This window comes from Semicossyphus pulcher, unplaced genomic scaffold (genome assembly GCF_022749685.1).
Source record: "Semicossyphus pulcher isolate SPU_LCO1_2020_fin unplaced genomic scaffold, fSemPul1.0.p SCAF_12, whole genome shotgun sequence".
Classification (NCBI taxonomy): Eukaryota; Metazoa; Chordata; class Actinopteri; order Labriformes; family Labridae; genus Semicossyphus; species Semicossyphus pulcher.
The window spans coordinates 14588339-14612975 of NW_027211626.1; the positions used below are offsets into that span (position 1 = coordinate 14588339).

At 42.5% G+C, this 24637-nt stretch overlaps 2 protein-coding genes across 9 annotated transcripts; one reads left to right on the forward strand and one right to left on the reverse strand.

Moving 5' to 3' along the window:
• Nucleotides 1-16473, reverse strand: LOC138588179 (arylsulfatase I). Of its 8 annotated transcripts, none has more exons than XM_069658103.1 (9): nucleotides 15923-16473; nucleotides 13206-13294; nucleotides 9671-9801; nucleotides 8641-8820; nucleotides 8341-8425; nucleotides 3747-3798; nucleotides 3110-3631; nucleotides 2216-2548; nucleotides 1-2127 (listed from the first exon to the last, which is right to left on the reverse strand). In XM_069658103.1, exons 7-9 carry the CDS (start codon nucleotides 3421-3423, stop codon nucleotides 1047-1049), a joined length of 1728 nt encoding a protein of 575 aa, XP_069514204.1. In that variant the 5' UTR covers nucleotides 3424-3631; nucleotides 3747-3798; nucleotides 8341-8425; nucleotides 8641-8820; nucleotides 9671-9801; nucleotides 13206-13294; nucleotides 15923-16473; the 3' UTR covers nucleotides 1-1046. The 8 variants fall into 8 exon arrangements, with proteins under 8 accessions (XP_069514204.1, XP_069514201.1, XP_069514202.1 ...); XM_069658100.1 differs by having other exon boundaries at nucleotides 3110-3634; XM_069658101.1 differs by having other exon boundaries at nucleotides 3110-3654.
• synpo2la (synaptopodin 2-like a) lies at nucleotides 12909-22753 on the forward strand. The gene is made up of 4 exons (XM_069658095.1): nucleotides 12909-13281; nucleotides 16340-16491; nucleotides 16776-17494; nucleotides 18473-22753. The coding sequence occupies exons 1-4, from the start codon at nucleotides 13180-13182 to the stop codon at nucleotides 21085-21087; spliced, it is 3588 nt and encodes a 1195-aa protein (XP_069514196.1). The 5' UTR covers nucleotides 12909-13179; the 3' UTR covers nucleotides 21088-22753.
• The last annotated feature ends 1884 nt before the right edge of the window (nucleotides 22754-24637 follow it).

Below are 24637 nucleotides of genomic sequence, written 5' to 3' on the forward strand. Positions count from 1 at the left end.
GTTAAACTCTCTTATATGTGTCAGTAATTTCTTTATAACTCATTTATTATCTGAAGTTGTATTCTTCATATTTTTTGACTTGTATTCAAATTTTGCACGGTCAGGTGACCTGAATTCATGTCTTGGATATCGTAAGGAAATGCCTACAAAATGTAGAACCTGTAAAACAAAACCACCATTTCCCATGTCTTTCTGCAGAGATTTTGTGATGTGAAGATTTTTTTGCATTCATGATTTTATTCAGATATTTTGAATCAATTTTCCAGCATTTTATAACACAATAGATGAGAATGAAGGATGATGCTATCTGCTACTGAGCTTTAGTTTAGCTATGGCTGCAGGGATTAGACATCATGGTGTGGTCAGAGGTCTTTCAAAGGCAGAGGCGACAGAATGAGCAGGAGTGAATCTATATAACCTCTACAAGAGAACAAGGTGACATTTGACAGAAAGCATCCCCTGTGGGTGTCTTCGTGTCGCCCTTAAAGGGTCCTCTTGTATGATTAGGCGATGAGACATCGAGAGGTCATCTTCCAGGTCCTTTCTTCCTCTTCGCATCTCTTCAGGCTTTACTTCCACATGCACACACTCTATCTGTATTAATCAAGCTATTCACGAATACAGGCGTACATGCACGATGACACACACATTGCGCCCTATGCAGTCGAGCGACGGCCCAAAGTCACCCTGCTGCAGTTTGGCCACAGGACGGTGAGTGAGTCAGCTTGCTCAGTCAGCCGTATAGTCCTGTCTGCTTTGTCTTCCAGGCTGCCTGTTTATCTGCGATCTTCAGTATTTGATTCTGGGTCTATCTTGTCAATCTGAGCTGCCTGCTTTTCTGCCCGTCTGTATTTTTGTTTGTCTTTTTTCCCTTTCACTTTTTCATGGTCAAGGTGTCAGTATGCTTCAAATGAAGGGTTGTCTGATTAGCAAACAGCCACATCCCGATTTATCATTTACCTATTTGACTCTGGATGTTTTCAGTCTACACTCTCTAGTTCCTTTGAAGCATACTAGAACCTTTATTCCAAGAAATATTGATTCATTTAGAAGAGGGTTGTTCTTTGCAGGCGTGACCCGACCTTCTTGAAGAGAGCTTTTAATTTGCACAGTTTGCAGTGCCTTATCTTCATTATCTTTTCTTTCCTGCCATCCTCCTCTCCGTTATCTCCGTCCTGTCCCTCCAGGCCCAGCCAGGGGCTCCACACCCCTCCATGGAGCTCAGGGTCAGCCATAGGATCATCTGGAGGATTCCTGGCCATCACAGCTGTCTGGTTGTACTCTGCCAGCCTGATCAGGAGATGTTTCACCACCTCTGGGTGAGCTGCTGCCAGGTCCGACCTCTCGTAGGGGTCAGAGGTGATATTAAAGAGCCACACCGTCTTCCCTGGCTCATTGCGCCGTTTTTCAAGTTTCTGCCAACGTTCTGGACCAACAGGGAGAGCCTGCGGTGGTATCCAGTCCCCGTCACCCACATTTCCTGTCAATAGCTTCCAGTCCCCAGCCCGTATCGCTGCCCTTACGGCAGTGTCCCAGATCCCGAAGCCATTGAGCAATGCCTTGTCATATGGCTCCCCAGGCTTCCTGGAGACTGGGTCAATGTTGAAAAGTATCTCAGTGCGGGGAGAGACGAGGCCTTCGCTGATGGTGTTCCACACATTGTGACCGTCTAAGCCATGGTGGGACTTCAGGGCCCCGGCTAGTCCAAGTAATGTTGGAAGCCAGTCAGAAACGTGGATCAGTCCTCTGCTCACTACACCCTTCCTCTTCAGGAGGGGGCTGTGGACAAAGCCCACGGCTCGGATGCCCCCTTCCCAGTATGTTCCTTTGCCACCTCTCAGAGGCCAGTTGCTGCCCCCAGAGAGCGGCTGCCCACCGTTATCAGATGAGTAGATCAGTACTGTGTTTTGATAGAGCCCGCTGGTCTTCAGTTCCTGGACTACTTGTCCTACCCCGTAATCCAGGCAGCTCAGCATGGCTGCGTAATGACGCCTGACACGATTCCCTTGGGAATCATAGTGGTGGAGAAAATGATCCGGTACCTGCAAGGGTGTATGAGCAGCTTGAAGGGACAGGTAGAGGAAGAGGGGTTTATGGGGGTTGTGGCTCCTCAGGATCTGCTTTACCCTGGATGGACAGAGGAACCATGGGAAGGTTTTTAAAGGTTTGTCTTTCTGTTTGAATGAATCTGTTGAATTTATACCTTCATGCTCACCTCTCTATGTAGAGCAGAGTGGAGTAGTTCCCAGTCATCTCCCAGGCAGGCCGGTCTCCATCATGCAAGTCAAATCCACAAGCTTCAGTCCCGTCACAACTCCGATAGGAGAAGTGGTCTCCACTGCCAGTGAGGGTTCCCAGGAAACTCTGAAAGCCGCGTCCTGTAGGCAGACAGCTCCGCCTGCAGAAGCCGAGGTGCCATTTCCCCACCATGTGTGTGGCGTATCCAGCTTCAGCCAGTTGCTCTGGTAGAGTGGGAACATCCGGGGGCAGGCAGAGGGGTTGGCGGGATCGGATGATTGAATGCTGGAGTCCAGTGTGAATTTGGTAGCTGGCAAGAGTGTGAGAAAATGTGAAGACAGCAGAGTCTTGATAAGATGTATAATAACACAATAATGTTAAAATTTTACAGATGGTTTAAGAAATTTGCACCCCTGGCTACTCTCATACTTTTATGCACCATCAAGCCAAAATATTTCGAGCTGTGAATTTACTTATTCGTTGCATCCAATTTTCAGTACCTGCAAAACATCTGCCAGAAAACTCTCTGCAATGAATATACAGTTTGTCCTATAAAGGTCATGTTGGATTTTATTCCAGTATAATTGGATTTAAAAGGAAAATGATCTCTTTGCTTCTTTTTAGCCATCCATATCTGCTACATTTGGTCTGGATTAAATAAGGAAAATGATTTACTTGATCCTGGCAAGATTTTATTTTATGGCTTAAGTTCTACTGGAAGACGCCCCATCATTGAGTACACTGTTAAATATGTTAGAACCAGACAAAAGGCCTATAAAGCATATGCATAATTATATCATCTGAGAACAGATGCAGAAACTGAATCACTTTCCCATCGTAATAATGATATAATGACGAGGACATTACTCACCGCCCTGTCATGAGTTGACTGCGAGAGGGGGAGCAGATCGGCTGGACATAATAATTTTCAAGTTTGACCCCCTCTGCCGCCAGCCGGTCCAACACTGGCGTGTGGATGTCTGAGCCATGGTAGCCGATGTCTCCATAACCCTGGTCATCCACCATGACGAAAATAAGGTGTGGTGGCCTGGACCTTTCCTCCCTCCACTTCTCCCCTGTCCCAACGCTGTCATTCATAGACTTGTGTTCACCCAGGCAGCCAAGGCCACTGAGCAAGGTCACCTCAATCACCAGAGAAAACACAGTGCAGATTCCTCCCCTCATCTCCGACAAGGCTCGGTGGCTACCTTCTTAACTTTGATTTTGTCTGTATTTTCAGTTCTGCTAAGTCTGCAGTCGATAAATCTCAAACCAGATCAATGCTGAAATATGGGCAGATCTGTGTGTCCCAGAGCTCGTCCAAAAGTCTCATCCGTCCATTAAGAATGACTTGTCGTCTTTTCCTGGTGAAATGGGGCTGAGCTGGTGCCAGCTGCTGAGGTGGGTGGAGAAAAACTGCTGTCCATAAGAAGGGCAAAGGGTGAGTAGAGGTGTGTGTGAGCCTGTGTGAAGTGAGAGACTAAGAGTTTCTTCCCTCTTTGCAGTACCTTGCTACATTCCTCTGTATTTGCAGGCGCCTCCTACGATGGCTGAGAAAACCTGGGCAAATAAAATACACATACGCACGTTCATAAATACACACGCACATACACCAGATAGGTACTATGCAGACAGTATAGAGAGACATTGTGTTCTTGACTCAAAACCTAAACTTTTCCTGTGGTATGAACACCAAGTATGAGAAACACTAATAGCAGCTCAAAATGTTCAATTCTTTGTCTTAAAGGTACAAAACACAAAACTCAATCTGCAGTCATTGATTACATCACAAGATGATTCAAAGGAGAAACAAAGTGAAAGATGCATAAAAGAATAAATGAGGAAAACATAAAAAGAGACCAAACGACTATTCGCTTTCTTCCTGAAATCCGTGTAAATGCTGCAGCCAGGAGACCTGTTAGCTTAGCTTAGCATGTTGTCTGGAAACAGCGACATACCTGGCTCCGTTTAAAAGAACTTCTGCCAAAAAAATCTGAAATACGACGAGAATATACCGGTGGATCGTCTAAAAAAACTTCCGGACTTCAGTCTACAATTCAAACCTGAGGATTTTAAACGAGACATGACTCAGTTATAAATGCGAATTTCTGGAAGGGAAAACAGAAGTGCAGGCAGCGTTTCAAGGCACCTCACGTTTTTTTTTAACTAAACACTGCAGACATCGGAGGCGGGCATCCTAGATTGAGGAAGTGTAGTTTAGCGAGCTCCCTGGCCTCCGCCAGATGACGTGTTTTACGTCGTCTGGCGGAGTTTTTCCAGGGCCCGTTGGAGAAGCGGATAGTGTCCTCCAAAGGCCCAGAGCGAATAGCATTTTTTTCCTACCATAATGACATTAGCTCAATAGAATGAAAGGACTGAGGTTGAAAAATAAAATATTTCAGTAAAGTTCAGCCTGGCTCGTTACTACTTTGATTGAGATTAATATTTATTTTCATTTCATGGGGTTGCTGAGGAAATCTTTCAAAACAAATAGACAAATAAAATGGCTAGAAAACCCTATTGTATTGTTTTTTTCTTTGAACATTTGAGCCATAATGAATCAATATGTAGAACTATTACTTCCACTCATTCTTGTACCACAATTAATGTTGCTAATTTGTCATTACTGCTATTCCTTTCTGAGTGACACTCAGCCAAAAGCTAATATTTCCTCTATGATTGACCTTAGTACATACTTCAAACTAAATCCTTTATGACAATCAAACAACCCCTGTCATCTTTTATTTGTTGCTTGATGCTGCTCAATTAATCAAGGCCACCCGATGACGGTTGCTGCTCATGTCAGGGCAGTGAGATCAATCCAGCTACGGAGGAACATCCGGTGTTTTTATGAGAATATGTATCGACCACTGAGCTCTTAGTCTTCACATCACTGCCATCTCCTTCCCATAATACTCAGAGGAAATCAATGCCTCAGATACGAGTCAATTTCCTACGTTGTAAAAGTAAACTGTTGTCGTCTCACCGAGTGGGAAATTTCACAGGTAAGAGTGAGAGGTTTATGGAGAGATTAAGGTCGATAAAATAGGAGGGAAAGATGGCAGTGAGGTTAGATAAAGCTGATATAGTGGACGGGGGTACACGTATAAGAATTGATGGGAAACAGGAAAATAAATATATAGCATGAAACAGAGAAGTAAAGTAACAATGAGATAAAGAAAAAGGAAGGATGCGCACACAAGGACACAAAAGATTCACAGTCTAAGATAGGAGTAAAGCATAAACAAAGTGGCATAAAAGGAGCAGCCACTTAGTCTTCTGTGTATGTACGTCTGGGTCTCTGGGTGTAGCCATCAGTTTGCCTCAGGGAAATGCAGGGCGACATGAACTCCGTTTTACCGCTACAAAGGGGGGAGGAGAGGGAGAGGGGCTGTAAAAATGGAAAGTGACAAATGTCTTCTTGAGGAGGACAGAGAGCGAGGGATTGTGTTCTTTCCTCAACTGTCCGTATATTTCAGAGGCATCACACTGAATCAGAGAAACTCATGTTAAAGATGCTTTTATATATATGATGTCAGCAGGGGTACACAATAATGATGATGACAGCTTCATTTTGAAAGTAAAATGAAAATTTAATGTAATGTGTCAAATAAATAAATATAAAACTCTTTTACGCACAACTTTTTTGCAGCAGTTTCAGGACATTCTGCGCCGTACACGATGTTATCAATGAATGCCAAACACTAGAAAACACATTGCTTTGCAACAAAGGGGAAAGTGGTCGGAGTGTCTGTGCCGGCCAAAGGATGCAACTTATAGCCCAGCGTGTATTTGTACGGTGCATTTGTGCGTTAGCATGCATGCATGTGTGTACGCAAGAGTATGTTTTGGCAAAAGCAGTTGTGCAGAGTAGAAGAGCGTAGCAGTGGGTGTGATTTATTCATGACGACGAATCAGTGACTCACTCGGTCTGGAGCCACTCTGTCGAGCTGAAGCTAAAGTGGGGGGGGGAGTGTGTGTGTGTGTGTGTGTGTTAAACTGCGTCTAAAAAATGACTAATGCCTATTTTCTGTTAAAAGGTCCCTTTTTTGTATTTCAAATAGTCCAGCATGATGCACTAATGTAGTAGATGCAGTAGATGAGGATCAGTAATGGAAAACGATCTCATTGATACTTATGGATCTCTGCCGAACACAAAATGCAGGGCTGGCTTTGCAGAATCTCCATAAAAGATGGTCAATTTTTATACTGACTGCATTATTTATATAAATTTAAACTCAGGAGAAACAGAATAATACTCTGTTCTTAGTCGATTGAACTTTTAAGAATGTGGCTAGTTCACAAAGCATCAAATTCAGGTTATACTTGCTGACACTACTCCTGCACAGCAGCTGAAATTATGACGCCAATTGCACAAATACCTGCTCCGCAGCACCTCTTATCAAGCAGCTAAAAGCTCCTTTTAGAATCAAAATCAGGGTTTATTGCCAAGTAGGTTTACACATACAAGTCATTTGTTTTGGTGATTTTGGTGCAGAACAATTAACACAGAACTAAAATAAAAAATAAGTAAAAGACTTAAATAGAATAAGATAAAAAATAAGCAATAAGAATAGCGATATAAAAAGTAATATGTATATAATACAAAATATGTACAACAGGTGTAATTAAAAACTGCACAGATGTGCAGGATATTGGTGAGAGTTATAAAATAGTGCAACAGACAGTATAAGAGTCCAGTGTGCGTTAATGAAACGCAAAGTCTGAATTAGAGTCATAAACATTTGTGAAATGTTGAGTGACTGAGGGGCTGGATGACAGTCCATGTCTAGTGGGGGGTGGGGGGTGGTCGGGGCCTTGTTGACGAGGCTGGCAGCAGAGGGGAAGAAACTGTTCCTGTGGCGGGAGGTTCTGGTCCTGATGGAGCGCAGCCTCTTGCCAGAGGGCTACAAGCTACTTTCTAATTTTTCTAATGTAAGTTTCAGCTAACTTTGGAGATGTGTTATCTTGCTAACATTGAGCTAGCAGTAATGTTTAGCTTTTGCTTGGCAAACAATCTCCTCCTGTTTTGGAACTTACAGAAGATTTATGCTGACTAAAAGGAAGGATTAAGTGAAGACTGTATTATATCCAAAGTAATCCAAGGGTAGGTGGTCCAAAGTTACAACTTTACAACTGTCTGTGCCATTGTCTGCCAGCTCCGTTCTTTATTGACAAACATCCTCACTCCCACCTGCCTTAAAGGTGACACTGACAGAGACATACTCGAGGATCATCTTCCAGCCGGCAGAAACTCAATCTACTCCCCATTCTTCTCATCTTACTCTGTGATGGATTGACAAGCTGAGACTGAGTGGGTGGGAGACCACTCAGTCTCATCACATCAAACAAACATGGAGGATGCCGGGGCCTTATGTGAAGTTCACAAACTTTAGATAACAACCCCCCCCCCCCCCCCTCCTCTTTAAGGTACTTTCTTGCCTGGGCTGTTTCATCCTATCAGACATTTCCCCAGAGGAGAGTGAGTGCTGGCTTTGACTCATCAAAAATAGAAGGGATTACACAAGCTGAGAGTGTGTACACTATGTGTGTGAGTACTGGGGGTACAGTCAGTGGAGAGTGCCACCCTGAGGATTAAAGGAATAATGCATAAAGATTGATAGCAAAGATGATGATCTTTACTCAAGAAGCTGATTTTACTATAAGTACTATCATCCAGAGAGGAAGGAAAATGTAAATTAGTAGAAATTAGAAGTAAATTCATGAGGATAAAATGGAAATTTGCAATACATAAGAACTGATACAATAGGTGCTGGAGGATGTTTGCTGAGTATTTGAGTTTGCCAGTAGCTGCATTTATGCCTTGAAATGCAGCTACATTTATTTTTGTTTGTCCAATACTTTGGTTTAACTACCTGCAAAACTGGTCATACCCCCCTCATCCTCAGCTGTTTTTTTGTAGGTAGTGCTAAGTAGTAAATGTTACCATACTAACACACAAAACTAAGTGAACATGGTTAAAGTTAAACCATGCAATATTACCATGTTGGTTTTTCTGTTGATATATAAGCATGCTTATGCTAGCCTTTAGCTTGCTGTGTGTAAGTACTAACATAGCAGTAGTTAATGAATCTCAAATACCTTGTAGAGCGTTTGGTATCCTGATTATGGATTACTCATTATGCACTTGTGAGTTTCCAGATCATACTTCCTGAAATGACGCCTGCTAAATAGTTGAACAAAAGAACAATAAAACGAACAGACAAAATCAAAACAATTTTAAAGCAACCCAAGCAAGTGGAACCATCATTCAGGTTTTGTCTTTGATCAATAACAGCACGGTTAGAGTCACCTGTTGTATCACATATTTTTTATGACATTATTTTGTTTTGTTTGGCAGGTGTGTGTGCGTAGGTGTGCATGTGTGTTTGTGTGACTCACTGGTGACAGCACATGGAGGTTATGAAGGGCCACCTGGCGCATTGCCGCCTCTGTGTTATGAAGCAGATGACACCGGACTCATCTCTCAGCGGACAGTGGGAGTCCTGGGAGAGATGCAGCACAGTCTGTCACAAAGCGGGGTCAGGAGTTCAGCGAACGAGCTGGAAGCACTGTCAGTCACTGTGAAGGAGCAATTACAACAGTAGCTTTTTGCAAACACAAATCTATAAAGAGAAATGCTGTTGAAGGCATCATAGTTTCAGGAGAAACCAAAAGTGGAGGAAGGGCTCGCCACACAACAAAAAAACTCAAATCTAAACCACTTAACTTTTTATATACAGCCACACATTTTTTTTATATACAAATTTAATCCAGGGTAGATTTATAAGGAAATTTCATAAAGTAAAAAGTCCTACACCTCAAATTACTCTAAGTGTAACTTGATTAAGAGGCGACTATGAAAACATGACCACAACTTCCAGTAAGATAGAGTAAGATAAACACACCCTTCATTACGGAGTGTGATATCTGCATAACATCTTGTTTTCAATAACTGATGTGTTGTAAGTCCTTTAATTTGGCAGACTGGGTGGTACAATCAACTCTACTATGAGAACGTACTCATGCACTGAAATCTGAACAAAAGTTAACTAAAATAACAAAATAAACTCCACAAAATCATATAAATTGCTGACCTTAGCAAAAGGACAGAGCTTAAAAATAGACTATAAAATGTCAGAATTATACCTCCTTCTAAGGGAAAACCAACCTTTTTAACTTGACATTTTAAAAATGTGAGAGTCTCTGGGGTCACATAAAATGTGGCTTCTAAAAGGGTACAGTGTGTTGAGTGCAATGTGTTCGCTAAAGCTACACTTTAAAACTTAAGTTATTCAAAAACCATACTCTATGCATTTTGGCATTCAATCGTATAAAACACTCCATCCCCTTTATATAAACTGCTCACTTTGTGCCTTCCCTAAACACACAGTAAAAAAACATGTTTATTACTATGGTGGTTTCCTTTCACCTCATCTTGCCGGGGGGCAGGATCGGCGGGGGCTGGTTGGCGGTGTCTGCCATGCTGGCACAGATGCCTCAGTTAAAGGCCACTCAGTCTGAGCCTGCTGCGACTCGACAAACCTGTCTGTCAAAGAACTCCTGGGAGGGAGAGTTGGCCAACAGAAAAGTCATTAAATGGAAAAAAAGACAGAGAACAGAGAAACGTCTTAAGCTCTTCACAGTAAAAATGATTGAAAGGGAAAAGAAAATAAGACACACTATGAAACAGTGACAGACAAAAACACAGACACAAACTAATTAATAAGGGGAACATGAGAGGGGAGAAGCTGTCGCTCCACTTAAGAGTTCTCCCATGTCCACAGGAAAAAACACTCAGCTTCCTCTATTTCCTGAGTTAAAGCAACAATCAGCAAGGCTCTGATACACTCTCACACCATTTTCATTCATTTTGTTACCACATCACAATAGGAAGCATATGGAATAAAAAAAAATATGGAGCCACCGGGGAAAGTAAATTATTTCAGCCATAAGCTGCTGCATATGGATTGTGACCTTCTTACTTTTCTTGAAAGACAGCCAAGTTCTGTCCAGGGCAGAATGACTTGTCAGACCTCTTCCTGACTTGTTGCCATACCAGAAAAAAAAATTATACCTTGTAGCTCAGTCTTTCTAAAACACTGGTGCTGACTATTCAAGGTAGATTTGATGGCATGCAGGTGAGCAGAGGAGAACTCTGAAAACTGCTGGTCGTGTACTATAAAACTTTTACTAAACTCTCCTATTTTCAACTGCAAGAGAGACATAAATTACCATTAAAATAGTAGAATTATTGAAAGGTTAGTAGAGAGCAAAAGCTCCAGCAGGCCAAAAACAAGCCCTCTTTTAACCACCAGGGGGGGCAGTTGGCACGGTTGATCTGAAACTACATGTCTGTCCAGATATCAGTCTAATATTGACTTTCCCTGTGAAAGTACAGATCTGATATGGATTGGATCACTTCTATCTGTGTGGTTGACCACTTAACTTTGGTGTTCTGTTAGCTCTGAGAGGGTCTCCAGGAAGAGAGGTTGACATTTTTACTGAGCGTCTGACCCAGGAGTGATCTTGGTTACTATCCTGAGGTCTGGAGACAGCTGCAGAGCACGGCTGCCAAAGGGAGTAGCTATCATTGGTAACTTCCAGCAGCATTGATAATGGCAGCGTTGCTTCTGTAGCGACCGGGTCAGCCTCTATCTGCGGGTTTCAAGGCCTGCCAAAGCCAGAATGAAAAACTGCAGCAGAGGTCAATCAAGTTAACGTAAGACTCTTGAGATTGTGCTGTTTCTTATTTTGTAGCGCTTTAATAAGATTGAGATCAGAGTAAAATGTACATGAAACAGTAAAGATAAGGACCGGAAGGAAAGAGGTAAAGTGAAGAGGAAGATGGGAGTAATATGAAAGATAGAAGCAAAGTCACACTGGGTCATGATCACGTTCATAAAAAAACCGATGGCCAATACTCGGACATAACTTTAAACTTGAGATGTTACTTGGCAGTGGTTTCTGTGCACATGGAAGAACACAAGCCAAGCTGCACTTAGTTACTTTGTGTAAACTGCAGTATGTGATAAATATTGGTGCAACTAGAATGATCTACAGAATCAAAATCTGAGTGAGAAAAAATAAATAAATAAATAAAATATTTCAAGATTATTTCAAGTCAAAATCCATGAAAAAGGAAAAAAAGCTCTTATTGCGCCAGTTTGAATATCACCAAATATTACTGAATCAATAATACTAGAATCACTTTGTTGTTTGTCAGCCTGTCTGGGCCTTAAAGATCTCGTCATCTAGTGGATGGATTTCTATGAAATTTGGTACAAACATCCATGTTGTTAAGAGAATGAGTCTTACTGAATTTGGTGATTCACTAACATTTCGTCAAGCACCATCACCGGGTCATAGAATCAACTTTTCCAATACTATGGGCTGCACAGTGGTACAGAGGTTAGTGCTGTTGCCTCATAGCTAGAAAGTCTCTAGTTTGAGCCCTGGTTCAGAGGAAGAGGGCCTTTCTGTGCAAAGTCGATGTGAATGTGAGTGTGAAAGGTTGCCTGTCTCCAGGGTGTACCCTGCCTCTCACCCAATGACAGCTGGGATAGGCTTCAGCCTCCCGTGACCCTGAACAGGATAAGTGGTATGGATAATGGATGGATGTAAAACTTCCAGCATCCTCAACTGTACTTTATATTTAGAGCTAATTAACAAATGTCAACACTTCAACTAAGATGGTGAAAATAAAAATTACACTTACACCTAAACGTCAGTATGTTAGCATTGTCAGAGAGCTTGTTAGCATGATGTTAGCATTCCGCACAAAGCACCACAGTGCCTAAGAACAGCCTCACAGAGCAGCTAGCATGGCTGAAGGCTCTTGGTGTTGTTTCTATGTGTGTTAAATGGCCACAGCCAACACCACATCTAAGAGTTTGGCTTGGTGTAAAATTGTGTGGTCTGATTGTGACAAATTTCTTGGCATAGAAAAGAAATGATTAAAGTAGGTTTGTACTTCTTGTGTCATTAGCAGGCACTCTTTATACAAGCAACCATGGATGGAAGTATTTGTCGCCCAGTCAACACTGTGGAATTTTAACTTATAGCTTTCATATTTCAATGTAGCTATGCAGACTGTTAATCCAGAGCTTGCAGACGTATTTATCCTAAAGGCTCTATGATGACAGCCTTGAATGTTGGATGGTCCTGAGGAGCTGGAGGGATACATATTAGCCTCAGCAGCAAAGTCATTACACTCTTGTCTACATTATTCATTTTATCAGCACCCCTTGGTGTATATTTGAAGGGTATTTGAATGTAACTAATCAGGAGGTGGAATGTTCTATCATAGCAAGTCTCAGCTCTGATATTTGAGAGTCTCACTGTGGCCCTACTAAAGATTACTAATGACCTCAGTGCTGTAAAGCCAGATATGAAACAGTGCCATTTGGACGTTCTGAATGTGAGCTTTCCCTCGGTCTGCAGAGGACCAGGCAAAGTAGCGGAGGTGGTGGTTGTGGAGTCCTATTTTTGGAGGGGCTATCAGAAACCCAGAGACATAGGTCTGAGTGACAGGACAAGTGTTGCTTTGGACCCTCCCCTCGCTCATTTGGAGCAGGCATTCCTCAGTGTAAGCAGACACAGACCCCCCTCCAGTCATATTTCTCTCTCCTTCTCCCTCACTCTCTCCCTCGGCCTCCAATGATGGTTGGCCCACTCTGCGTGTGGGTGGGCGCACAGAAGTTTGTGTGTGCATGTGTGTGTGTTCAGGTGTGAACGTCGGCCTTGGAGCTGGACTCAGAGAGACGTCAGTGCCCGGACAGTGTGGCAGGCAAAGAGCAGGTGAGAGCTCTCTGAGGGGGCCCTGTCTGCTGACCATGGGGCCAACGCACTGAGGGCCCCCCAGAAGAAATATCAAAAACAAAAAGGAGCGTAAAATAATCGAGAACGAGAAGAAAAGCTGAAAAAACAGAGAGCAGAACAATGGTTGCAGAGGAAGTGATAATTACATTGTCCGGTGGAGCGCCATGGGGCTTTCGTCTCCAGGGAGGCGTGGAACATCAGAAACCACTCCAGGTGGCTAAGGTAAGGCCGCTCACTAAAAAGGTTGGACAGAAGTACGCACTTAATGATTTGTTGAATGGAAAGTAGAAAACTGTGTTCGATTTATCAGCCTTGCTGAAGGGAAAGGGAAACATAAGCCGAGATATATTAGGTAGAGATTTAAGGAGCTGTGAATAAAGTTGATATGGAATATTGGCTGACACGCAAGTTGGTTTAGGGCCTGAATGTGAGTCATCTTCTTGTTTAAGAATGGTCTTCATGCAATGCGCTCTGATGATTGATTGGGTGAAATTCAAACTTCAAGTTCAGCTGGAAATGTAGGGCAACCTTGTTGCATATCTTCCACTGAGTGCAGCCTGTCCTATTATACTGCGTGAAGCCCAAAGTCCTTGTTAAATTACAATAATACTGAGCAGAAAACCTGAACTTACTTTTGCCAAATAACTTTGTGCAACTTTCTGAAACCGTTCTTTATTTTCTGTCATTCAAATAGTTTTGGTATATTAAGGTCATTGTGTTCTTATTTGACTTTTGACACTTGACCATGTGGATACTACAAACCATTCACCCATGGCCATGATCTGATTTGTGCTATTGAACTAGCATGTTTCCACTACGTCACCATTTCAGGGAGAACCTTCAAACAGCCACGCTTGGTCACGTTGAAGCTGGCAGTTTACCTGAGATATTTTTGCGTATCTATTGTCGATTGTCTGTGGTTTACTCCAGACTCAGGCGATATTGTTGAAAAAATACTGAAAATATATTATATTTGAGGTTACAGTTACTTTTATATCATCACCTTTGTGTATTGAGTGGCTCTTTGAAAGCATTTGACCTTACAACTGGCATACATAGCCTCTCAGCTCATTTTACCCCCTTGAGCAAATTCTTTACAAGAATTTGGTGCCTACATTTGGCACCAGTAACACAGTCCAGATATGAATCTTGATCTGAATTTGAGAAAGCAAAGATTGGTACGTAAGCCAAAGGGGAATGTGTATAGGATACAAGGACGTATTGGGATTTCAAACAGAAAAAGGTCGTGCCTCTGAGAGATAAAAATGGTTGAAAAAGTCAAAAAACATTGGTTTTAGACCTGCTCACATATAATACATACAAACATGCTCACACATCACACAAATACATATATCTACACACATTTCTAATAACTGTTGACTGAGCAGAACTACTTTCCTAAGTGGCTATTTTTGGTTGAGAAGCAGCAGGTCACAGGCTCGGCCAAGGTGTGCGTTTCAGCTCAGCGCTCAAAAAAGTTCCTCATACACTATTTTTGTTCGTGGGCTACTTAGTATCTTGCTGCACAGAGAAGAACGTCTTTTTTGCAGGTTCTTGTGGACAAAAAAAATATCTGGAATCCCAAACCTCTGTTCTCTTGTACTTTTACATTGTTCCTGTTCATGCACCAACTCAGCTGTGAACATATGGCCAGGAGAGAGAAACCAACTGTCAACCTTATCTTCCTTGAAGTAGCTCATTTTTTCCCCACACATATAGCATATTCTCTGGTTGTACCTTTAAAATCTTTGTCTAGAATATTTGTCAATTATGGTCCCTTCCAATGATGGTATTGAAGAAGCTTGTTCAGTCTTTGACAGAGAGTCTTCATTGGGTGAGCGGCCAATACTGGTTTGTCAGAAATAAATGGTTGTATGGATCATGCACCTCGATTATATCACCAAATTCATAAAAAAACCCCAAATCTCATTCACAGTAATTAGCAGTCTAAGAATGAGCACACTTGAAAATGTTAATCCTACATGTAGTTGACTTATGCAGAATGTGGTAGTGTGTACACATTGCCACAGGACACCAAATCACCTTTATGGCAATGGACGACAGCTGTTTCTGTCCAACTATCCAAAACAGCATGCTCCTTCACCCCTGAGAGCGGGAAGGTGTAATCTGGTCAGGTCTCATACTAGTTCATAACAGGTGGCACACTTTGGGGCTTCACTGAAAGAGCCTGTGTGTCAGTGTTGGTTTGTATGTGCATGTTTATGGGTTTATTTATATCAGTTATGTGTATTTTTGTATCACTTAATGAATAACTGACATCCTGGACCACAAGCAGGCCCAGGCCACTTTGAAAGGCTTAGCTAAATGGAGATGAGGGCAAACAATAATAGCTGGAAGGAAAACTAATCAGGTCAACCAAAGCACTGTTTCCTTATCTCTGAAATCCAATGTACAACATTCATTTAATGCATGGCAGTGCACTCATTGAATGCAGTTAACACTGCAGTAATTGTCTTTGAAAAATCTGGATTGAATATATTATGGGACGTGTTGAAAAGGCTGGCATAGACCTGAGGCAATTTAGAGTGGGCAGAACGCCATGGTCCTGACAGACCTTGGGCACAAATAGCAGAGCACCAAAAGAAGATGGCTGCTGGCTGGCATTTCACTGTTTAAGTGTGTGTGAGTGCTCCACTCAAGCTGCAATATGTGGCATACGTCCGCAGCAAGATCAAGCTGTCAGGACAAAATCTGCTTGCTGTCAGTCACTATCAACAACCAAGACAAGACAGTAATACCTCTGTCCGTTTTTTTTTCTGTCCCTGCAGTTACAACAGCCTAACATATAATACAATACTAAGGGAAATAATACAATAGCAGGGAAACAAGAGAGAAATCTGACCTGAGACTCGATAGTTGGCTCCAATTCCGTGACATATTTGATATGATAAAATCCTGAAAAAAATACAACATAATTAAAACAGTATCAAGCAAGGTTTGCATAGCTGCTTAGCTTAAATATAGGCTTGTGCTTTGAAGCAGTAGTAGTACGAAACATTTTACACAGAGTGTCAACATGCCCTTCCATTTAATTGCTAGCATTCCACTGTGGAAGACTTTTGTCGGATGTGGGCTTGCCCTCAATGCATTGAGGCTTGACTTGAGATGTGCGCTTTAGACATATGATTGACTTTAATGTCTCCTGGAGAACTTCAGACTTGTCTTGGACTGGTCCTAAAAGACTGAAAATCCGATTGGCTTCATACTAAAAATATTTTTAAAATACATCAAAACTCATCTCTTGTCTTTGCTTGTGCAGGTACGTAAACGCAGCAAGGCATGCAGGGCTGGGCTGCGGGAGGCTGATGAGCTGATGTCCATCAACGAACAGCCATGTGGGACGCTATCCCATGCCCAGGCCATGGACCTCATCGACAGCTCCCCTGGGGTATTGCACATCAGGGTCAAAAGGTCAGAGAAACAAATGATTTATGCTCTTAGTCTTGAGCAACCATTGTCAACCAATTACATTAGGCATGACACAAAAAGGCACTATTTACGATGCGCATATTTTGGGTACTTCTTTACAGAAAATAAATAAAAAATTATTAGAACTAACAAATATATCTAATGTTTATCCTAAGATCCTACTCACTCTAAGGAGATAATCCAAATTTGAAAAAGAGCTTTTAATGTCATATCCAAGTGTCTTTGATTTGCCTCATCAATATTTCAAACCATGCACATGTTTGCAGGGTGCCTGCTGGTTTTCAGTCCGTGGTGCTTGTGACCCGTGCCCCATCACCTCGTATAGACAAAGAATACCGCGCTGCTCTGCGTGCCATGTCACCCACCCAACCCCAACATGCACCAATCCGTGAGGTCCACCGTAGCCGCTCCTCTTTAACCAGTGGCTTGACATCTCCTCCCGGTAGTGAGGCTTACTATGGTGAGACTGACAGTGATGCAGATGTGGCTGGTTACGAGAGGCAGCGAAGGCAGAAACGTCGCAGTCCCAGCAACTCCAACCCGCTGAAACCAGCAGGACGAGCCTCCCCTGAGGGCGGGGAGACGTCAGAAATGAGTGGTTATGACAGCGCTCCTGATGCACATGTTTACCCTAGTTTGTTGGCTGGACGTGGGATAGATGGAGATGGAGGAGGGGGGCTACCGGGGGTGGCACGGAGGGAGGTGATTTACCAGCCTCCTGGTCCAGGAATGTGGTCCTCCCAGACCTCTACTGAGACCTCCTCCATCATCTCCTCAGCAGATGACCAGGGGCCACGAGATGGAGGGCAGGAGGAGGATAGCGGCTTTCTAGAGCCATCCAACGTGCCACTGGTATCCCCTGAGAGGGCAAAGGAGGCCCTGATGCTAAGCTCCCGCAGCCAGCTGGTTCCCATGGTAGGTCCTGTGAATAAGCCCATTGATGAGGAGCTCACTACAACCTACATGGAAAAGGCCAAGCAAGCCAGTAAGTACAGTTGAGGAAAAACATTGAGTTCACATGGTTTCTTCAAACATGATGTACATATCTCTGATAAAGGTCCGGTAATCAATCTGTGTGTCAAGGTATCAAGTAGCAAAACTGGAATACTCTTATCCCTCCCTCCCTTCTCTCTCTCCAACTTTTCCTCTTCCTGTCTTTACATTTTTTTTAATTAATGATGACAATCAATATGACATAGGTTGATACACAGCACAATGATGGAATCAGTTTTTATTGTTGTGTAGAATGCACCAACATGGAGAGATGTGTTTCCATTAACCTGGATGATAGGATGGTATGTTACAAATATAAAAGGGCACATGGAACACGCCTTGACACGCAAGAGACTATAGTTTGTGTATCTAAAACGTCAAAGCTTATACTTTACATTGTTCACCATGTATTATATCTATCATCATACATCATTAGCCCAGGAAGAGGACAGAGCTGGGCTATTTGAAGTCAAAGGGGCTGTTTTAAGAACTTAAATAAAGTTACCCTTGTAAATCCCCATTTGCTATCACTGATTGCAGGTTTAACATTCTGATGTCCTACTTAGGAACTCCCTTCACATGGCAGTACATATTAGAGAAACAGAATAAGGTTGTCGATGATAATCTGTTTAATACCATGACAAGTTAAAGGACATGCTACTCTTTGAAGTTCTCCTTCCAGTCACCTACAACCAGCAACTTTGCACCAGCGTGCAAATATTTTTAGCTAAGTTAGATGACAGAGTACATGCGTAAAGCTAATGTGTAAAGCTAAAAGCATGCCTGGAATTTCTCCGGAAGTGCTCCTGTGGCAATTTAAAAGATGGATGCCTGTTAAAGGAATGGGGGTCAGGGCATGTTTAGATGCACATCAGCTTCAATTTTTTGTTTAAAAGTTAAATCTGTTCATCCAGTACTGTTATGCTATTGTGGAACTAAGACTAATATCTATGGTCTTCATACTCTGCAGAACTGAACCGAGGGGATACACAGCAAGACAAGCATGTAAAGGAAGCAAAAAGCAAGTGTCGAACAATTGCCTCCCTACTGACTGATGCACCTAACCCTCACTCCAAGGGTGTTCTGATGTTCAAGAAGAGGCGGCAGCGCTCTAAGAAGTACACCCTTACCAGCTTTGGTAGTGTGGATGAAGATAGGTGTCCTGACTCACAAGAGGAGGATGGATTATTCCCTGGAAGTGAATCAGAGTTTGATGAGGATGGCTTCTCAGCAGCTCCTGACCCAACTTGGGATAGTGACTACTTGGATATGCTGGAGAAGAGGGCAACTGCTGGCACTGAAGGTCGTGGGGATGGGGCAGAGGACGCTCCAAGTCCAGGGTTGAGTGACACCACAGGCAAGGGTGCTCAGTTGTTTGAGCAGCAGAGAAAGAGGGCTGCTGAACATGCCAAGAAGGTAGAGGCAGCTCAACCTCAGGCTCCTCCACAGTCTCAAGTCCAAGAGCAGGCTCACATGTATCAGTTGCATCCAGAGATGCAAGCACAACCAATCCTGCAGGCTCCACAGATGTTACCAACGGGTCCTCCAGCCATGCAGCAAGAGCTGTCTCATGCTCCAGGCCCGGTTGCAGCCTATGGAATATCTAATGGGGACCTATCCTACTCTGCAGTTAGTACTGCTAGCATGGTGATGTCCCCTCCGCCTGTGGCACCCAAACCTGCCACCGGTTCAGTTACTGTTGTTTCAAGACCTGCACCACCAGCTGAAACACCATTACCAGAACTACCTGCTAGTAACGTTCTCAACAGAACAGCACGTCCTTTCACTCCTGGCTTTATCAGCATTCGAGCTGCGACTGCCCCTGTAACGTTCCGACCATCTGTCACAAAGACATCCCAGCGTCCTGCCTCAGCAGCTGTCATGCCACCACCATTCTCGACTGCCACTGAACTAACTGTTAATGCTACATCATTAACATCACAGCCACCCCCTGGTCCTATTTCAGTGTTCTCCCCACCATCCTCTGTACCTCAAGGTCCCTTAGCCCCAACACCAGAAGTTTCTGTTACCTTTCATCCTCCAGCCATCTCTACCGCTGTAGAGAAAATGCCGTCATCAACCCCAATAACTACTGTTCATCAGGCTCCATTAGCAACTACTCTCCCGGTTTCTATGCCTTCAATGCCATTTGCTCCAAATACCCCAATGGCTCCAGCACCAGTTTCTCTTGTATCTCATTTTCCTGGTTTAGCTGAGCCAGTTGCCCCAGTGCCTTCTCTTCAACTGCCACCTCCACTTCAATTTTCTATGGCACCTGTTGTTTCAGTGTCAGTGGTGTCCCAGCCAGAGGCAGTAGCTCCAACCCCTGTTCCTGGTCCGTCAGGTCGAACAGGAATCTTACTTGACGCTCGACGGCGTGCTGGGAAACCCAAACCTATGTTTAATGTGCCAGAAGTCACAAAAAAATCCCCCAATCCTGACCTACTGTCTATGGTGCAGAACCTTGATGACAGGTCTACCCGCCACAAATATGGCCAACCAGAGTCTGACACTTTCTATGATGGTACAGAGGAGGAGAGAAGTGGTGAGGCTGGCATAGGCAGGGCACCTCCACCTGTGGCCCCCAAGCCTCGGGTCATCCATGAGGCCCCACAGTTTCTTCAAGCAGGTGGTAAGGGGGCCCAGCTGTTTGCCCGCAGGCAGAACCGCATGGGTATGTATGTGGTGGAGACCCCACCTGAGACCCCTTACAAGCAGGAATTGGCCTCGTACAGTCCAGCTCAACCCCTTGACTCCTCAAATCCTTCCTTTCCATCTCAGTGGAAATACTCCCCTAATGTCCGTGCTCCTCCACCCATTGGGTACAACCCACTCCTAGCCCCTTCTATCCCTACAGGGCCTCAGAGGGACATAACCAAGCAAGATGGAAGGGGTAGAGGAGGCTCCCAAAAAGAGGGCATCAAAGCTCTGGATTTCATGAGAAGGCAGCCGTACCAGCTTAACTCTGCCATGTTCAACTATGGGGGCAGTGCTGCTAATCTATCAGCCATGCCTTCCTACCAGGCCCAAAGGCAGCAGCAGGGGGACTACACAATGGTGGGCAGCTCATTAACCCCACCGAAGCAGATCCCTGTCAAAACAGCCCGTGTCTTTGAGGTCAAGCGATTCTCAACACCCACTCCTATGTCAGCTCCCACTTTGACTCCCAAAGTCATTGCACCCCGCTCAGCCACTACCCTTGGAGAACGTCTGACTCATTCAGGCATGACTTCCCCACCACCTTCTTTTCTCAATCCAACCCCTGCCCCTTTCATGCCACAAGCAATGGTCAGTGCCCAAACCCCAGCTTCACCTCCTTCCCAACCAGCTGGATTGCCAAGTCTCCCCAGATTTTCTGCCACACCTGTTTCAAACCCAGTGCCCCCCGCAGTCCCTACACCTTACACTCCAATATCGTACAACAGTGGGCTCCAGACAGCTAAGCAGTTCCAGAGCGCTCCTGAACTCAGTATCCTTGCGTCTTTGCCCCCACTCAAGTCCGACCCAGTTCAGGCTCCCAAACCACGTTTTGTTGCTACCAAGGGAGGTGTCCAGCCCCGTGTCTGGAGGCCAGGGGCATTGTAAGAAGCAGTAAAATTTGTTTCAATTCATGAATAGTTCTGGTAATTAATTTTACCATTTGTTCACATACCGTATACTCACACATGTATCTGAGTGATAATAACAACAAAGCTTATACAAGCACATACTTTATGCTGTATAGTCCACTATTTGCCTGTCCTGGGGGAGGTTTGTGTAAGGCTTCTGGAGATCTTTTTTCTACTAATTTAGCAGAAATACCATCTAAACAGAGCCTGAACTGATTATACTTTGAAACTTGAAATGTCTGAAAGATGTTGAAAATGAATAGTTTCAATCCTGACCACAGGATTAAACCATTGAAGATGTTTGTCGTAGTATGTTGACAGGTGGAGAATCATAAAGCAAAATTGCAGGCTTTTATCTTGGAACATGTAATTCTGTCATTCAGTACTTGTCTTACTAACTGATGTGCTTAATATGTTTTTTTTACCCACTCAGTCTGTACCATTATCAAGTAGAAACCCATGATGACCTTTCCCTTCTCATTCAGAGGTTTAAATAATGCATGCCCCTGAAATTATAAGACTTTTTTTTAAAACACCTAGGCTTAGCTTGGATATATGAGTAAAGACAAGGTTTGCGCTTGCAAGTGAAGCTGCGGCAGAGCCAAATACCTCTGCTCACTATATCCAGAGAGAAATGCTATCTTTTTAGCATGGGTCACATTCAACAAGTGCCCGGGCTGACACTGAATGTACACTTGTCACTGGACATCACAGCTTCCATAGGCACACCAGAGCCTCCTTAGTATGAGTGTGATCTTTGCAGATATACGTATATGTAAATTCTTAAACTTTTATTAAACAAATAACACAAAAGAAGGAATTTGTATTTTGTTTTGTGTAATTGTGATTTAATCTAAAGGGGTGCAACAGGAAGTTGACGGACTGAGAGGCACCAGCATTTACAATAAAAGGTTCAAGAAATGAGAGCGGCTGTGGAGGGGGGATATAGGCAGTATGTAGTTTATTCAGTTAACTGAATGAGGTCATAGCCCAATTTTTCACTCAAAGGGTTATGGTCAGTGGGAGCATGGCAGAAAATTGAGATTTATGGTGAATTGTACATAGTTATGAAATCCCACAGCCCGAAGAAGTTAAAGGGAGATGGCCAGGAAAGTTTGATACTTGACTCTTGTTGGTTTAGCTAAAGAAGCTGATGGAAAAAAGCGAAGATTAAACTGGTGTCTCTCCTTTAACAATGGTGGCTAATAGAAAAGTAAGGAAAATATATACAAAGGCTATGTACCTTGAAAGACTAGGTATGTTAATGGAAACAAAAATTATATATGTTTTTTCAGTTGTCGAATTCTTGGGGAAATACTTTTATTTTCTGTTTTAGAAAACCATTTTTCTTAGCTTTTTATTGGTTTCATAATATTATGCCTACAAGTTGTTGATGTAGGTATGTTTAAGGGTATAATATAATAAATACTTGTTTCTGAATGTAAAACTCTATTTATAAATGCTGAGTAGATATACTGACATGGAGACATTTCTAGAGGAATAAAATTAGATTTTAAAGGTCTCCAGTTGTCTGACAGGTCTGATTTTACACTGCCCCCTGCTGCTGACTGTGTGATCCTGCTCTTTTCTTTTAATGCACATGCATGCATGCTTAAAATGATATTAATAAATGATACAATAACTGTAAGTGTATATTAGTTTTAATAAAAAATATGTTTGACTACACACTCAAGGGGTAAAAATTATTTACAGTCTTTAATACAGAAGAAAACAAACACACACACACACACACACACACACACACACACACACACACACACACAAATATAAAGTATTTGAAGCCTAGTTGGTATTAACTTTTAGCTTCCAGCATGGTCTCCATTCACTCACTACCATATGCACATGAATGAGTATACATTACTTGATCTTAAAGTGAAAGATATTTATATTTATTTGACCTTAGATGTATTGCAGTGTCACTAACAAAGAAAGATCATAAAATGGTGAACTCTAGTTGCTGTTGTTCTGTCCTAGCTTTACAAAGTCTCTGACCTACCAAGGAAGCTTATTCTTCTATGATAGTTTTCTGACTTGATTTAGTAATTCACTAAAAGAATAATACTATAACAGACATAAAATGAAAATTTCAGCATTCCATCATGAGGAGGCTTTTATAAGCATAAAGAAACAAAAGCAGAGCGAAGCGATTGATAAAACAAGTTATGTACATGCATAAATGCAGTTCCACATTTGCCACTAGAGGTTGCCAGATTGAAAGAGATTTTTTGGTGAGGGAGAGAGAGTGAGAGAGAGAGAGAGAGAGAGAGAGAGAGAGAGAGAGAGAGAGAGAGAGATTTATATATATATATATATATAAAAAAATCTAATACTGTAAAATCCAGCAGAATACATTTGAGATTCTTCACTAACTTTTTTATTCCAGGCTGTTTGGCCCCGAAGACTTTCATTTAACCACAAAAGAGCTCCACATCTTTTGCTTTAGGTGAATTGGCTGAAGAGAAAACAAAGATTTTTAAAAAGCAATTTTAGGTCCCTGTTAAGAGTCTCAACGCATCATGGATTCCTATTCGTCCACTGAGTCAATGGTGCAAGGTTACAGACCCTTCTATAAACTGACCAAACACAGTATCGGTCTTTAAATGGTAAAGTGACCATAAGCAAAACAGTGGACGTTTATCTTTTGTATCTTCATTACAGCAGTGAAAAGAACATCCTTAACATCCTGTATGTGACCACGAGGCAAACGTGATGTCTGGCAAATACACACACTCAACCCCATAAGAATCACTCAATAAAGCATAAATTACTGCAAATATATATGTACATTATAACATTTCTGCTTGTTATGGCTATTTTTTTTTAAAATAGGTGCATTTTAAGGTACATTCATAATCAGCAGTCTTGTGAAATTGAGTAACTTTGCCTAAAGTGTTAACTTGACGTGTAAAAAGTCACATCATTAAGTATCTGCTTTCGCTGTTTGGAAATCAAGAAATATTTTCAGAAAAATTCAACCCTAATGGGATGTTCTGATATCTTTAGTTAGACCTCGTGAGCCACATAAAATTGCCAAATTTATATTTGCCACTAGGTGGTGATGTGGAGTTGCCGTGCACTCTACTGAGACCGAGTGTGCAATTAAAGGGGCATGTGGTTGCCAACTTTCACACTCACAGGGTGCCTATATATAGGGCTGTTAATATCCAAACAGAAGACTATTAATAGAGAAAATAACATTTGCCAGGATAGAAATGTAATTAAGAATTTATTCTTAATTTAGGTTCTTAAAGATCAAATAAAAAAATAAACATGGCAACTCAGCTTCTGGAAAGTTTCTATTTTAAGATGTGATGAAAATGAAACATACAGTAGTCTCCATAGTGAAATCCATTTATCATTTCTAGTCTCAGAAATAGAAGTACAGTAAGATAAGCATAATATTTATCAGATTACCTTATTCTTAATTTTTCTTGATGTCACTTTATTTCACAATGAATTCATTCTCAGGGATCTTCTAAAGCGGGGAAATGAATGTTTTCAGGTGT

What these genes read in the sequence shown, in the direction of transcription:
- LOC138588179 (XM_069658098.1), bottom strand. Translation starts at nt 3,423, where the DNA reads ATGAGGGGAGGAATCTGCACTGTGTTTTCTCTGGTGATTGAGGTGACC. An exon ending in AGTCAACTCATGACAGGGCG is followed by an intron (nt 2,549 to 3,109) that starts GTGAGTAATGTC and finishes CACTCTTGCCAG; the next exon opens with CTACCAAATTCACACTGGAC. An exon ending in ACTCTGCTCTACATAGAGAG is followed by an intron (nt 2,128 to 2,215) that starts GTGAGCATGAAG and finishes CTGTCCATCCAG; the next exon opens with GGTAAAGCAGATCCTGAGGA.
- synpo2la (XM_069658095.1), top strand. Translation starts at nt 13,180, where the DNA reads ATGGTTGCAGAGGAAGTGATAATTACATTGTCCGGTGGAGCGCCATGG. An exon ending in AACCACTCCAGGTGGCTAAG is followed by an intron (nt 13,282 to 16,339) that starts GTAAGGCCGCTC and finishes TTGCTTGTGCAG; the next exon opens with GTACGTAAACGCAGCAAGGC. An exon ending in GGAAAAGGCCAAGCAAGCCA is followed by an intron (nt 17,495 to 18,472) that starts GTAAGTACAGTT and finishes CATACTCTGCAG; the next exon opens with AACTGAACCGAGGGGATACA.